Source organism: Bos indicus, chromosome 18, assembly GCF_029378745.1.
Source record: "Bos indicus isolate NIAB-ARS_2022 breed Sahiwal x Tharparkar chromosome 18, NIAB-ARS_B.indTharparkar_mat_pri_1.0, whole genome shotgun sequence".
Classification (NCBI taxonomy): domain Eukaryota; kingdom Metazoa; phylum Chordata; class Mammalia; order Artiodactyla; family Bovidae; genus Bos; species Bos indicus.
Window position 1 is genome coordinate 2,421,026 of NC_091777.1, and position 16,566 is coordinate 2,437,591.

General features: G+C 44.5%; 1 protein-coding gene across 7 annotated transcripts in view; it reads left to right on the forward strand.

The window, feature by feature from the left end:
* Nucleotides 1-16,566, forward strand: part of AARS1 (alanyl-tRNA synthetase 1) — a 59,168-nt gene that overhangs the window by 30,771 nt on the left and 11,831 nt on the right. For 2 of the 7 annotated variants that reach the window (XM_070770303.1, XM_070770304.1), the window contains exons 3-8: nt 10,961-11,065; nt 11,728-11,892; nt 14,663-14,851; nt 15,094-15,239; nt 15,859-16,050; nt 16,416-16,560. In XM_070770303.1, the coding sequence (XP_070626404.1) occupies nt 11,749-11,892; nt 14,663-14,851; nt 15,094-15,239; nt 15,859-16,050; nt 16,416-16,560 (816 nt within the window). In that variant the 5' untranslated portion in view covers nt 10,961-11,065; nt 11,728-11,748. Of the gene's footprint in view, nt 1-7,139; nt 7,260-10,960; nt 11,070-11,727; nt 11,893-14,662; nt 14,852-15,093; nt 15,240-15,858; nt 16,051-16,415; nt 16,561-16,566 lie in introns of those variants that run through there. The other 5 variants (XM_019978829.2, XM_019978830.2, XM_019978827.2 and 2 more) reach the window with 4 other exon arrangements.

The following is a 16,566-nucleotide window of genomic DNA, read 5'->3' on the forward strand; positions in this document are numbered from 1 at the left end:
ACTTTCCAGTTTGTCTTTGGCCACTAATTCTGTCTTAGAGTCCTTTCTGGATGTGCAGGCATTATTCAGCCAAGATGGATGCCAGCAAGAAGGATTCTGGGAGGTGGTAGGACACGTGGTGTCTCCTTTTGACCTTTTCTGAATTCTTCCAGTTGGTGGGGGCTTGTTAGTTCCCTGGTCCGTAACAGGACCTCCTGTCATAAAATACTCACTCAAATGGTTACTACAGTGCCTGGCCAGGGTGGGTGGTTTCAGTCAATGTTTCCCCTGACAAAAAGGATAAAATTTTTCTGTAATATTGAGACCAAACAGGAATCTGTGGGGCCATCCTGGGCACACAAGCCTTTGTAGGAACTAGGCTTCATTTAGCCTCCTTGACCCTCCCTGAATTCCAAAGGGTGGATTCAAACATTTGCTAATCAGGGAAGGGAGGGACTGTGGAAACAAGATAAAAGCAGTCTAGAAACAATAGTGCAGTTTTGGGGTAAGGTCCTGGTTCCTCCTCAAGGACTATGCATACAGAATCTTTGAGTTCTCTGGCAGGAACTAAGTCCCTCCCCTGCCCACCCATCTCCCCAACTTCAGGCTGGGCATAAGATTCTTGGAGCACCACCCTGTTACCTCACCACCAACCAATCAGAAGGGAGTCACACACCCTGCAGCCCTCACCCCAAATTTTGTCATAAAAAACTCCCCCAGACCATCAGGGAGTTTGGGGTTTTTGAGCACCATCTACCTGTTCTCCATGCTTGTCCCTGCAGTAAACCTTTCCCTGCTCTAAATTCCCACGTTTTGAGTTGTTTGGCCTCACTGTGCATTGGGCATGCAAACTTGTGTTCTCCTAACATATCTTTAGGGATGACCAGCACAATTTTATACTCTTGTATTTAGATATACAAGATGATGTAGGTTAATACTGGAGATGATGCTGGGAAAGACTGAAGGCAGGAGAAGGGGATGACAGAGGATGATGAGATGGTTGGAAGGCATCACTGATTCGATAGACAAGAGTTTGAGCAAGCTCCAGGAGTTGGTGAGGGACAGGGAAGCCTGGCATGCTGCAGTCCATGGGGTCGCAAAGAGTTGGACATGACTGAGTGACTGAACTGACTGAGACTCAGGGTGAGAGGGTGAGAGAGAGAGAGAGAGACACTGATCACACCTTTGTGGAAGTTTGAATTACTTTTAAGGGGCATTTCTCCCTGGTTTCCTTTGGCCAGTGATTTTGATTCGTCTGATTCACAATCCATATTTCATGTATCTCAGGATCCTCCCCTGTGTGCCCATGCATCTCTTAGCCAAGATGGACTTTACAGAAAAGGCATATGGGTAGAGAACATCCCTTGACATAACTCCTCTTTGACCTTCAAGGAAACTTTTTTGCACATAAGTGGTCAGGGAGTTCTCTTGACTGTGAAAATAAGAAGTATGTATTGGGTAGGACCCAGTCTCCTGCCTTAATTGTTCCACTATGCTTGTCTTGGAGTTTCGGGTCCTTATGGGATGAATCTCCAATTGCTTTATCCTGGGGCTGGTTGGGAGTGGGAGCGGGGCTGGGGTGGGGTGGGGCGGGCATCTACCTCCTGTCTCAGAGAGGTTAAGATCATGGGTTTTGGAGTTACACACACACACAGGTTTGAATATTGGCTCTTTAACTTTTTCAGTGTGTACCTAGGCAAAACAGTTACCTCATCTCTAAATGGGATGCCAGTTTATCTGCCTCATACACAGTCGAAAAATTAAGCAAAATATAGTCAAAGCTTTGGTTTTTCCAGAAGTCCTGTACCAATGTGAAAGTTGGACCATAAAGAAGACTGAGCGCTGAAGAACTGATGCTTTTGAGAGTTCCCAGGTGAATTTAACTCAGATGACCACTATATCTACTACTGCGGGCAGGAATCCCTCAGAAGAACTGGAGTAGCCATCATAGTCAACAAAAGAGTTCCAAATGCAGTACTTGGATGCAATCTCAAAAACAACAGAATGATCTCTGTTCGTTTCCAAGGCAAACCATTCAATATCACAGTAAGCCAAGTCTATGCCCCAACCAGTAACGCTGAAGAAGCTGAAGTTGAATGGTTCTATGAAGACCTACAAGACCTTTTAGAACTAACACCCAAAAAAGATGTCCTTTTCATTATAGGGGACTGGAATGCAAAAGTAGGAAGTCAAGAAATACCTGGAGTAACAGGCAAATTTGGCCTTGGAATACGGAATGAAGCAGGGCAAAGGCTAATAGAGTTTTGCCAAGAGAACACACCGGTCATAGCAAACACCCTCTTCCAACGACAAAAGAGAAGACTCTACACATGGACATCACCAGATGGTCAACACCGAAATCAGATTGATTATATTCTTTGCAGCCAAAGATGAAGAAGCTCTATACAGTCAGCAAAAACAAGACCAGGAGCTGACTGTGGCTCCGATCATGAGCTCCTTATTGCCAAATTCAGACTTAAATTGAAGAAAGTAGGGAAAACCACTAGACCATTCAGGTATGACCTAAATCAAATCCCTTATGATTATACAGTGGAAGTGAGAAATAGATTTAAGGGGCGTGATCTGATAGAGTGCCTGAAGAACTGTGGACTAAGATTCGTGACATTGTACAGGAGACAGGGATCAAGACCATCGGAATTTAGAAAGATGGTAACAATAACCCTGTGTATGAGACAGCAAAAGAGACATTGATGTATAGAACAGTCTTATGGACTCTATGGGAGAGGGAGAGGGTGGGAAGATTTGGGAGAATGGCATTGAAACATGTAAAATATCATGTATGAAATGAGATGCCAGTCCAGGTGCGATGCACAATACTGGATGCTTGGGGCTAGAGCACTGGGACGACCCAGAGGGATGGTATGGGGAAGGAGGAGGGAGGAGGGTTCAGGATGGGGAACACATGTATACCTGTGGCGGATTCATTTTGATATTTGGCAAAACTAATACAATTATGTAAAGTTTAAAAATAAAAAAAAAAAAAAAAAAAAAAAAAGACCATCCCCATGGAAAAGAAATGCAAAAAAGCAAAATGGCTGCCTGGGGAGGCCTTAAAAATAGCTGTGAAAAGAAGAGAAGCAAAAAGCAAAGGAGAAAAGGAAAGATATAAACATCTGAATGCAGAGTTCCAAAGAATAGCAAGAAGAGATAAGAAAGCCTTCCTCAGTGATCAATGCAAAGAAATAGAGGAAAACAACAGAATGGGAAAGACTAGAGATCACTTCAAGAAAATTAGAGATACCAAGGGAACATTTCATGGAAAGATGGGCTCGATAAAGGACAGAAATGGTATGGACCTAACAGAAGCAGAAGATATTAAGAAGAGGTGGCAAGAATACACAGAAGAACTGTACAAAAAAGATCTTTACGACCCAGAGAATCACGATGGTGTGATCACTCACCTAGAGCCAGACATCCTGGAACTCGAAGTCAAGCAGGCCTTAGAAAGCATCACTATGAACAAAGCTAGTGGAGGTGATGAAATTCCAGTTGAGCTTTTTCAAATCCTGAAAGACGATGCTGTGAAAGTGCTGCACTCAATATGCCAGCAAATTTGGAAAACTCAGCAGTGGCCACAGAACTGGAAAACGTCAGTTTTCATTCCAATCCCAAAGAAAAGCAATGCCAAAGAATGCTCAAACTACCACACAATTGCACTCATCTCACACGCTAGTAAGTAATGCTCAAAATTCTCCAAGCCAGGCTTCAGCAATATGTGAACCATGAACTTCCAGATGTTCAAGCTGGTTTTAGAAAAGGCAGAGGAACCAGAGATCAAATTGCCAACATCCGCTGGATCATGGAAAAAGCAAGAGAGTTCCAGAAAAACATCTGTTTCTGCTTTATGGACTATGCCAAAGCCTTTGACTGTGTGGATCAGAATAAACTGTAGAAAATTCTGGAAGAGATGGGAATCCCAGACCACCTGATCTGCCTCTTGAGAAACCTGTATGCAGGTCAGGAAGCAACAGTTAGAACTGGACATGTGCCGGGGACCAGCCCCGGCTGATCCAGGGTATTCGAAGGAGAGAGGGCATAGGCGAGGATCAGGAAACAATTGCTTAATTAAACGTTAATTAAGGATATAAAGAGTAATAGAATGAGGATAGCTCAGTGAGGAAATTTAGTGGAGAAAAGCGGCTGAAATAAGGATAGCTCAGTGAGGAAATTCAGTGGAGAAAAGAGGCTGAATAATTCAGCCAGAAGGTAAGAGAAAGAACGACATGGTGAGACCAAGTTTCGGTGAACAAGGCCCGCACTTTATTTTCCAAAGTAGTTTTTATACCTTAAGTTATGCATAGAGGATAATGGGGGAAGGGGTAGAGTCATGCAGCAAGCCAGGCTTTCTTCCCGCAAACTTATCATATACAAAAGCTTAGGTGATTTGCATCATCTTCTGGCCTGGAGGCCTGTTAACATTTTAAGACCTTTTCTTCAGAAAATTTATTTTTCTCTAAAGGTGATTGGTCAGGAGCCACCCTCCAAAAGCATTAGATAAAGTTGCATTCCTACAGCGCAAAGGTGTGGTGAGCTATAACAAGAAAAAGAATTAACTCAAGGGTCCCAGGTTACAAATATTAAAGCTACTACTTACACCAATTATATTAATCAATACACTGCCAGGGACACAGCAGGTAAGGGATATGGAAACTTAGCAGCAAACATTGGCCCAACAAGTGAAAATCCCTTCACCAATACAATTTCTAATCAATCTTTTAACTACTCAAAAGAATCTGTGTTTAGACAGTTTAGAACATCTCCTGCCTCTCACAGTTGGGAGGCTCTGAACAATCACATGTGGCCGGAAAAACCAATTCAGGCAGGCTAGAGGATTTCCAAAGGAGTTTGTAGGTTAAACACTGTCACACCCAGGAATTATTAACTGGAGCTGTAAGCTAACTCTTTTTTCAGAGAGGTAGTGGGGGACAGCCCCCCGTAAAGTCAGAGGTGTAGGTGAAAGCACAAAGCAGAAAGTAGGCAGACTCTGGTTTTGGGTGTAAATGCTCGAGAATTTCCAGGGGTACTCCTGAGGCTCGATCCCGCCTTTGCGTGTGCCAAGCCTCCTTCCTCATGACCTTTGTCATGGGCGGGGTTCCTCACGCTGGCTCCTGGCAGCGATAGAATTCCAGTTGAGCTATTCCAGATCCTGAAAGATGATGCTGTGGAAAGTGCTGCACTCAATATGCAATATGCAATATGCACTCAATATGCAATATGCCGGCTCCCGGCAGACATGGAACAACAGACTGGTTCCAAATAGGAAAAGGAGTACGTCAAGGCTGTATATTGTCACCCTGCTTATTTAACTTATATGCAGAGTACATCATGAGAAATGCTGAGCTGCAAGAAGCACAAGCTGGAATCAAGATTGCCAGGAGAAATACCAATAACCTCAGATATGCAGATGACACCACCCTTATGGCAGAAAGTGAAGAGGAACTAAAAAGCCTCTTGATGAAAATCAAAGTGGAGAGTTAAAAAGTTGGCTTAAAGCTCAACATTCAGAAAAAGAAGATCATGGCATCTGGTCCCATCACTTCATGGGAAATAGATGGGGAAACAGTGTCAGACTTTATTTTTGGGGGCTCCAAAATCACTGCAGATGGTGACTGCAGCCATGAAATTAAAAGACGCTTACTCCTTGGAAGAAAAGTTATAACCAACCTAGATAGCATATTGAAATGCAGAGACATTACTTCGCCAACAAAGGTCCCTCTAGTCAAGGCTATGGTTTTTCCAGTGGTTATGTATGGATGTGAGAGTTGGACTGTGAAGAAAGCTGAGCACTGAAGAATTGATGCTTTTGAACTATGGTGTTGAAGACTCTTGAGAGTCCCTTGGACTGCAAGGAGATCCAACCAGTCCATTCTAAAGGAGATCAGCCCTAGGTGTTCTTTGGAAGGAATGATGCTAAAGCTGAAACTCCAGTACTTTGGCCACCTCATGCAAAGAGCTGACTCATTGGAAAAGACTCTGATGCTGGGAGGGATTGGGGGCAGGAGGAGAAGGGGATGACAGAGGATGAGATGGCTGGATGGCATCACCGACTCGATGGACGTGAGTTTGAGTGAACTCTGGGAGATGGTGATGGACAGGGAGGCCTGGCGTGCTGCGATTCATGGGGTCGCAAAGAGTTGGACACGACTGAGCGACTGAACTGAACTGAACTGGACAGCAAGGAGATCAAACCACTCAATCCTAAAGGAAATCAACCCTGAATATTCATTGGAAGCTGATGCTGAAGCTCCAATACTATGGCCACCTGATGTGAAGAGATGACTCACTGGAATAGACCTTGATACTGGGAAAGATTAAAGGCAGGAGGAGAAGTGGGCAACAGAGAATAATATGGCATCACCAACCCAATCAACAGGAATCTGAGCAAATTCCAGGAGATAGTGAAAGACAGGAAAGCCTGGTGTGCTGCAGTCCATGGGGTCGCAAGAAGTCAGCATGACTGAGCAACTGAACAGCAAAAAGGAAATGTTTACTAATGCTTTGCATATAAGTATTAACTATTATTTTTCAAAGGCAAATGGAAGACCAGAGGCCAATTTAATTGCCTCTCAAAGAGTAAGTTATTTCTTCCACACCAAATCCAAGGTCACAAGTGTGTCCACTGGCGTAACATATCAGAATCCGAATACCATTCTATAACAAAACGAACACAACTAGATGCTAAGAGCTGTGACCTCTACCAAACACACGTCACTGTTTCCCCTCATTAGCCAAATCAACCACTAGGACTTATCCTGTGTGCTCAGTTGTGTCCCACTCTTTGTGACCCCATGGGCTGTAACTCGCCAGGCTCCTCTGTCCATGGGGATTCTTCAGGCAGAAACACTGGAGTTGGTTGCCATGCTCTCCTCCAGGGGATCTCCCCAACCCAGGGATCGAACCCAGGTCTCCCGCACCGCAGGCGGATTCTTGACCGTCTGAGGCACCAGGGAAGCCCACGACTTATCTTAAGGAACTAAAATGTCGGTTTCTAGCAGTCCGCAACCTTACTCATCACGTGATGGGCCCCAATCCCTTCTTTCCCTGACATTGCGTCAGCCAGAAGTAGAGCCGCCTTCCCAGGAATCAACTAAGAAGCTGATACGTACTCCAGTTGATTGGCATGTGGCTTGACCAATAACGTCTCGGGAAGGCAAGGCGCGGCGAGGCACTTTCCCCCACGCTCTCTGGTTGGACGGGGCGGTGCGTGCTGCAGCCTGCCGCGTCTTGAGGCCGGTGCCACTGCGTGTCTGTGGGAACAGGTAACCGAGGGATCCGGGCAGTGGGCTCTGAGAGAGAAGTCAGGAACTGCGACCCCGGGAGAAGCAGACTGGACTGAGAGAGTTCTGCCGCGCAGACATAGCGGCTGGGCCCGGCGTCTGGTCCCTGGGCCAGGTCCTGTGAGGCCTCTGGAACCGGGGCCCGGGCCGGAACCGAGGCTTGAGGAGGCAGCTGGGCTACCCGGCCGCCGGAAGGTGGCTTTTTGTCAGACCCCTGGAGCGGCTTTGGCCTTGAGTGGCCTTGCTAAGGACCGAGACCCTGGAGGGATCATCGTGGTCGCCGACTACCCGTCCCAGGCGGAGGTTTTATACGCCCTGGTTTTAATCCCCTAGGGACGGGCGGGGTTGCCTGGTTATGTGGTCAGGATGGGTAGGATCAGGCTGCGTGAGCCGTTCCCTCAGTTGTCGGCGCCCGCCCCCCAATTCTTGATGGTAGCTAAGTAACTGATTCTAGTCCAGGCCCTTCTGGAGGCACTTGCCAAGCTCCGTTGCATCCAGCGATTACTGTCAGTCTTTTTCCGCTATGCTTTAAGTTCATTCGCAATTCGCTCTTTAAAGATTCCTATAGCATGAAATACTTAGCAACCACTGAACTGGATGCTGAGAACATTCCCGTAGTGGAGAGCAAAACCTCCAGTCATGATTCCCACTGGGCTGGAATTTACAGCCTCTTGGGGAAATGGACATCAGCCTTCAAATGCATGTGGAAATTATGGCAGAGTCACCTGGGGCTCTGAAACTAAAACAGGGAAAATCTGATCAAGAAGGAGAAGCCTTCCTTAAATAAATTTCTTTGAAGTTGAGATACCAACAATGAGAAATTAACTAGGAAAAACCAAAGAGGGGAATAGGGTAGTCAGCTTACTTCAAATGAAGAGCATGTTGAAAGGTCCAGTGGCTGGAACCTTAAACCCAAAGGCCGCGGCTCCTGCTGGGGTATGGAATCTGGTCTCCTCTGTGCTACCTCTGTATCCAATGTAACCTTCCTGTATATTTATATTGAATAAGTGAATGAGTTGTGGTGACACAGCCGTTAATAGTCCCAGCCTCCATAGGGCTTTACATCAGTATATTGGCTCCTTTTATATCATACTGCCGGAGAAGGCAATGGCACCCCACTCCAGCACTCTTGCCTGGAAAATCCCATGGACGGAGGGGCCTGGTGGGCTGCAGTCCATGGGGTCCCTAGGAGTCGGACACGACTGAGCGACTTCCCTTTCACTTTTCACTTTCATGCATTGGAGAAGGAAATGGCAACCCACTCCAGTGTTCTTGCCTGGAGAATCCCAGGAACGGGGGAGCCTGGTGGGCTGCCATCTATGGGGTCGCACAGAGTTGGACACAACTGAAGCGACTTAGCAGCAGCAGCATATCATACTGCGGTTACTTCTAGGTATGACTGTCTCCCCATTAAGGGTGTAGACTCTATTCATCTTGGTTCCCAGCATATAGTATGGACTCAGTATGTTGAAAGAATGAGCAGAGATGGAAAATCCGTATGTCATTTGGAATGGAACTGTTTGTTTTTCTCAGTGGCACGTTTAGAGGAGGAGCAACGAACACTGTGCAACAGCTATGATGCTGTTGCTCCGTTGGAGTTAGCACCCTGCGTTCATTGTTGCCACCATTATTAAGGTGCATTGAGCCATGTTGAGGAGGGTCAAGGAGGAATGTGGTGTGACAGAGTTTCTAGAAACTGTAGCCTTGACTCCTTGGCATCAACAGAAAGTCCTCAGCTATGGAAATTTTAGTCAGTTCTTTGACTCAAAGGCCTTCTTGTTTGAATAATGGGTTGATTGAGTTTTGAATAAATAATTGAAATTGTGATTAAACATAAAATCTAAGAGTCACAGTCTCATCATGTTTGCTGTATACATCTTTCTTTGTTGTATCTTCCTCCTAAGAAGGAAGAAAACTTTGAGGTAAGTGATGTAAAGTAGTAGTACCCAGTTTGTTCCATTTTACCAGTTGCTTCCAAATACAGGAGGCGTTTTGAACCACACACTCCAGGTGTAGGCAGGATAGGTACTACTGTTTTATAAGAAGGGAAACAAGTGTAGGACAAAGTGACTTTAAAGGTTAGAGCTAGGTCTACGGTTAGAGACTTTTAGATAATACTGTGAATGAGATGGTTCCTTATTTTTCCAGACAGCCAGAGCTGTTGGCAGTGCAGCCCCATGCCACTTCTCTCTCACCCGCCTGTCAGAGAAGCCATGTAATATATGTGAAAGAGATTGGAAACTGTAAATCTTTTTTTTTTCCAATTTAAAGAAAAATGTTTTATTGAGGAACAACCGACATACAAAAAGCTGTGCATACTTAATGCAAATAAGTTGATGAGTTTGAAGATAAGTATACATTGATGAAACTATAATCACAATCAATACTGTAAATAGTAATATATCATCACATCCAAAAGTTTCCTCCACTCTTTTTAATTTTTTGTGTGTGATAAGAGCACATAAGATCTGCCCTCTTACATTTTTAAGTGTAAATGCAGTATTCTGAACTGTAGGCACTATGCTATGCAGTAGATCTCTGGGACTCATTCCTCTTCCATAACTGAGCCTTTGTATCTTTTAACCAACACCTTCCCTATTCCACTTCTCTACGCCCCCTCTTCCTATACCTTGGTAACCACCATTCTACTCCCTTCTTCTATGAGTTTAATTGTTTTATATTACTCATATTAATCGGATTGTATAGTCTTTGTTTTCCCACATCTAGATTATTTCACTTAGCACAGTGTCCATTAGGTTCATCCATGAATTTCATGTCCTCTGTATATATATACTCAGAACTGAAATGTTTGGATCATGTTGTAGTTCTATTTTTCAATTTTGAGGAAACTCTATACGATTTTCCATAGTGGCTGTACCAATTTATATTCCCACCAGCAGTGTACAAGAGTTCCCTTTTCTCCACATCCTCCTCACCAACACTTATCTTTTGATTTTTTTTATCAAAGTACAGTTGATTTACAATGTTGTGTTAGTTTCAGGTATATAGCAAACTGATTCAGATATAGATGTGTAGATATTCTTTTTCAGATTCTTTTTCATTTAGGTTATTACAAGATATTGAATGTTGAACTGTACCAGTTCCTGTGCTGTACAATAGGTCCTTGTTGTTTGATTTTTTAAAATAATTGTCACCCTAATAGGTATAAGGTGATGTCTCATTGAGGTTTTGATTTGCATTTTCCTGATGATTAGTGATGTTGAGCATCTTTTCATATACCTGTTACCATTTGCATGGAATATCTTTTACTAACCCTTTACTTTCAGCTTATGGCTATCCAGTGAGTCTCTTGTAGAATGAATATAGTTTGATCTTTTTATTGTATCCATTCAAGCACCTTTAAGACTTTTGATTGAAAAGTTTAGTCCACTTACATTTAAATTAATAAGTAATTATTGATATGTAAGGACTTACTACTGTCATTTGTTAATATTTTTTTATTTTGCTGTTTTTTTGTTCTTTTCCTCTCTTTGAAAGTGAAAGTGAAAGTGAAGTCGCTCAGTCGTGTCCGACTGTTTGCGACCCCATGGACTGTAACCTGGCTCCTCTGTCCATGGGATTTTCCAGGCAATAGTACTGGAGTGGATTGCCATTTCCTTCTCCATGTAAATCTGTTTTACTTCCTGATTTCCCTCTCTTCTGAGTCCCTTTCTCTTTCACAGATTCTGAGCTCTGCCTCCTTACTGCAGCTGCAGCATCCTCACTCCCAGCAGCCTAACAGCTGGGAGGACAGTGGCTTACCTGTTGGGTTCCAGAACTAAGTTGAGGCAGGTATATTCCTGCTACTTGCAGGTAGTCTCTTGTACAGATAAGCCCATCTCCAGGTCCATTGTTGCTGGCAACAGCCTCCCCAAGATGGTCTAGCAAAACCTGGAGGCTCTGGCTTTGGGGATAGTGAAACTTGGCACAGTTCTAGACATGTGGGTGAAGACAGAGCTGGAAGGGTCCTATCGAGTGCAGGCCTCTTGATGGTGAAGTAAAGTAGCTCCCATAAAGACCTGGAGCTAGGACTGGAACCCAGGTCTTCTCCTGAGCCTCCCCTATCCCCAGTGGACTTTTCTGCTAGACCATGAGGTTTTATTCTCATTTCCTAATTCCTGACCTAGGGCTTGGCACAGTGGGTGCTCCATACATTTTTGCAGTGAATAAATGCATGAAGAAACCACCTCCTATTGCACTTAATGTGTTGGTATATTGAACTTGAGGTTGGCCCTGGAAGGAAGAGCATGTGCAGCTGTTGTCTGCTAGCGCAGCACGTTTTGCTTCGATGATAATTTTAGCTTTGGACATTACAACATAGAGGTTTTAGGATCACACAGCTTACCCACGTCCTGCTTTGACTTGGCCTGAGAAGCTAGGAGCCCTGTGTAATGCTTACTATCTCTCAGTTTCACTTCCCCTCATTTCTTTCTTTTTTTTCTTTGGTTAGATCCCTAGGGTTATTTTCAAGATGGACTCAACCTTAACAGCAGGTGAAATCCGGCAGCGTTTCATAGATTTCTTCAAGAGAAATGAACACACCTATGTTCACTCATCTGCCACCATCCCTTTGGACGATCCCACTTTGCTCTTTGCCAACGCAGGCATGAACCAGGTAAGGTTGTTTCCCCTTCCCCTTGCCTTTTTGTCCACGTAGGAGGCAGCAAAGCAACCCTGAAGTCCTACAGAATCCCAGTTCTGTCACTCACTGTGTAGTCCTTATGTTGTTGAACTTCCATTTCTTTGTGTGTGAAAAGAGAAATAGTAATAGTGCCTGTCTTTAGGTTGCAGTGAGGAGTAAATAAAGTAATGCATTAAAAATGTTTCCACAGGGACTCACTTACCTGATGGTCCAGTGGTTTAGACTTCACACTTCCACTGCAAGGGGCTCGGGTGAGGCCAAAAAAAAAAAGGTTTAGCACAGTATTTGAAGTAGGTACTTGAAAGTTAGCTATTGTTATTTTTAATTATGATGAGAGACCCTGATACTCATGGATTAACCTTGTATGCCTCTCAAGACAAATACAGCCTGCATCTAGTCTGTAATGTTTTGCCCTTTTTTTTTTTTTCTTTCCTAAGGAAAAAGTTATGTTTTATTAGAATCAGAGTCTGGGTTAATCTTGCTGAGCCCTGAAGAGACTTGTTAACTCAGGTGTTGTGGTTCTTCTTCATCTTCTCATTGTTCTTGTATTTTTCTTTATAAAATAAGTCACTTCTTCAGAATTCTTTTAAGGCTTTGCTTTCATTCCCATTCTAGGCCATGCACTGTTTTATTGATTTTTAATTTTTTCTTGAAGCTACTGCCAACCAATGTCAATTTGGATCTACTGCTAAAGAAACTTATTGGGGCAACTGATCTATAAAAGATACTTGAAAGTTTTCTTTTAGGAGACAAGAGTTTTCTCTTGAAATAGTGGGAGCATCACAAGTTGATAAAGGTGTTTCAATATGCCTGTGACATGGAAAACTGTTTAATCGGTTGGAAGTGGCTTCAGGTTAGATAGTGCCCTCAGGGCTTTCCTTTGGAGGTTCTCTGGGTGCCCCGCTTAGCTCGATGGGCCCACCAGCCATTAGGATGACCCTCTCTGGGATAAGCTGACATTTTCTTTTGTCCCAGGTCTCTTCTCTGGCTTTGAAAAGTGGCAGCAATGGAAACATTTTCCACCTTGTGCAACGTGAGCTATGAGATTATAAAAGCATTTTCCATTATGTGTGTGAGCCCATGCATACACCTGGGATTGAGGGCGCTGATTTCAGGTGGATTCTTTCAAGGTGGTGGGCTTTCTGGAGCACTGAAACGGTTCTGCTTTAGGCAGACCTAGGCTTCGTCTTCTCCCACCACAAAGTCCAGGCTTGATGAACATTCCCTGAATAACAGTAACTAGTAGACTGCATGTAGCACGTCCTGTACACCAGGCACTGTTCTGTGTCTTACATACACTAACACATTTGACGCTCACTCCGTACCATCCCACTGAGGCACTGAAGGCTCGGGTAAAACTGCCTAAGTTCATGAGACTGGAAATGCTGGAGCATGGATTTGAACTCAGAGAGAGTCATTTGTTTAACTTATGTGCTCTGTTGTTTAGTTGCTAAGTCATCTCCAATTCTTTGAGATCCCATGGACTGTAGCCTGCCAGGCTCCTCTGTCAGTGGGATTTACCAGGAAAGCATACTGGAGGGGGTTGCCATTTCCTTCTCCAGGGATTGAACCTGGGTCTTCTGCATTGGCAGGCAGATTCTTTACCACAGAGCCACCATGGAAGCCCCTTACATGGTCTGCTGCTGCTGCTAAGTCACTTCAGTTGTGTCTGACTCTGTGCGACCCCATAGACAGCGACCCACCAGGCTCCCCCGTCCCTGGGATTCTCCAGGCAAGAACACTGGAGTGGGTTGCCATTTCCTTCTCCAATGCATGAAAGGGAAAAGTGAAAGTGAAGTCGCTCAGTCGTGTCCGACTCTGTGCGACCCCATGGACTGCAGCCTACCAGGCCCCTCCATCCATGGGATTTTCCAGGCAAGAGTACTGGAGTGGGGTGCCATTGCCTTCTCCATTACATGGTCTGCCTGCCAAGTCGCTTCAGTCGTGTCCGACTCTGTGCGACCCCATGGACTGCAGCCTACCAGGCTCCCCCGTCCATGGGATTCTCCAGGCAAGAACACTGGAGTGGGTTGCCATTTCCTTCTCCAATTACATGGTCTACTACCTCTTAATCAGAAATACCTTTTTTTTTTTGCTTGTTTGTACATTTTGAATTAGTATTTGTTAGGCATCTGCTCATTCTATCCAGATGCTGGTCATACAGAGCTAAGTAAGATAGTTTTCCTTTAAGGAGTGTGTGGTCTAGTGCAGGAGTATCCAGTAGAACTTGCTGCTGTGATGGTAATTCTGTGGCTAATCACACATCAGCCAGGTGTGATTATGGAGCTAGTATAACCTAGTTGTGCTGATTCTACTCCTTTAAAAGGTCTCAAATTTTTTTTTTTCCTTATCACCTTTACTACCAAGCCAGCACATCAGGTTTGGAATGAATTCTTCTAGAAAGATGGTATAAGCCTTGACTGTCAGAGACTTAAGAGGAAGCACTGGTTTCACTGCATCAACCTTGACCATTATCCTAGATCTGGCAGGGCTTTCTGTCTCTCAGTTGGTGTTACTGGCATTGATGGGAATCGTTAGAGAACTTGGGCCAGCGGAGCGCTGCGGCAAGACAGGCTGCCTCTGCTGCAGCCCACAGGGCCACCTGCCTCTGATAAGTTTCGGTTTTGCAGGCTGATCATATCTGGAAATGGACAGTTTAATGTGTGGTCTCTTCCTGCCAGCGTGCAACCACCTGATATATATGCAACTCTTTAAAAGTTGAAATGTTCCTTTTCTTTTTTAGTTCAAACCCATTTTTCTGAATACTATTGACCCATCTCACCCCATGGCAAAGCTGAGCAGAGCTGCCAACACTCAGAAGTGCATCCGGGCTGGCGGCAAACACAATGACCTGGATGACGTGGGCAAGGATGTCTATCATCACACCTTCTTTGAGATGCTGGGCTCCTGGTCCTTTGGAGATTACTTCAAGGTAAGTTCAAAGAGGAGATCTGTTGGCATTTTGAGATTCAGAAGTGAAGGACATTTCTTAATTCTAAGACTTCCTGAACGCAGTGCCTGTAATTTGATGATTTCAGTTTACGTTTGGATTTCTTGTATAAATTGATCCTGAGTTTGACTATTTATGGTGAAGACACTGCTTTGGCCCTCTTCTATTCATACTAAATAGACTTTGGTTTGGTCACATTTCACATCTTTTTGATCTTGTTGTAGGAACTGGCATGTAAGATGGCTCTGGAACTTCTTACCCAAGAGTTTGGCATTCCAGTTGAAAGACTCTACGTTACTTACTTTGGTGGGGATGAAGCAGCTGGCTTAGAACCAGACCTGGAGTGCAAACAGATTTGGCAAAACTTGGGGTAAGAATGCAGCTTGCATGTTGAGAGTATGAGTATGAAAAAATAAAATGATTGCTACTCTCAGTGCCAGAGTGGGGTCTTAGGCTTGGAGTGCATTGCCATTTCCTATTTTAGGGTATGAATTGGGAGGTGGAGGTGCCTGGGAGTAATTATCTTTTGCTGCATCCACTGTTTCTTAGTAGGTTTACTTGGTCATTCTGTTGTTGAAAGCCAGTATGAAGAGGCATAGGAAGGTGATGCAGCTTTTTTAAAAAGACTTACACTGTCATAATTGTCCTCATTTATGAAAATGAGGGAACGTTTGCAAAGAAATTTGTTTAATTTTGTGCATATTCAGCATAAACATTTTCACTTTTATGTGTTTCTCAGCTTTATCTAGATATTTGTATATTTTCATTTAGTTGTGATCATAACATGTGTATTTTATATTCTGTTGTAGTGACTCTTGAATCACTGTTGTGGTTCTTAAGCAGGATTTGATTCAGGCTTGGCATTAGTAATCGCCAAAGAATGAGCTTTCTTTCTAGAAATGCATAAGGATCTCCTTTTCTCAGGGATGCAGGTCTGTGCAGAATCCTGTCGCTGGCTGTAACTGGGCCTTTCTTCCCGCTCTGTGCAGGCTAGATGACAGCAGAATCCTCCCCGGCAACATGAAGGATAACTTCTGGGAGATGGGTGACACAGGCCCATGTGGTCCCTGCAGTGAAATCCACTACGACCGCATCGGTGGTCGGGATGCAGCACACCTCGTCAACCAGGACGACCCCAACGTGCTGGAGATCTGGAACCTTGTGTTCATCCAGTATAACAGGTTGCCTCCGGGTCCTGAGCTGTTCCTGTTAAGAGCAGCAGCTTTCCTCAAGCTGAGTAGAGCAAGAGGAACTCAGAGCACGTGGTTGTCTTCTCATCCCGTCTTTGGGGCCAGTGGGCCAGTGCTAAAGGCATAATTTGCTATAACTTGAACTGCTCTTCTAGAGCTCATTTCCTTGAAGCTTGCCTCACTGTAATGGATCCCAGATTATTTCTTCCCTTTTCCCCTGCACTCCCCTTCTTCCCACCGAAATAGGCAGAAGCCAATGGCAGTCACAGCCTGCAAATGGCTAAGTGAGTTTTACCCAGCAGGGAGAGGTGGCAGCTGGAGTCCGTGTTCCAACTTCCTCTTTCTGGATCTTGCAGGGAAACCGATGGCATTCTGAAACCTCTTCCCAAGAAAAGCATTGACACAGGGATGGGCCTGGAGCGACTGGTGTCCGTGCTGCAGAATAAGATGTCCAACTATGACACTGACCTCTTTGTCCCTTATTTTGAAGCCATCCAGAAGGTACCG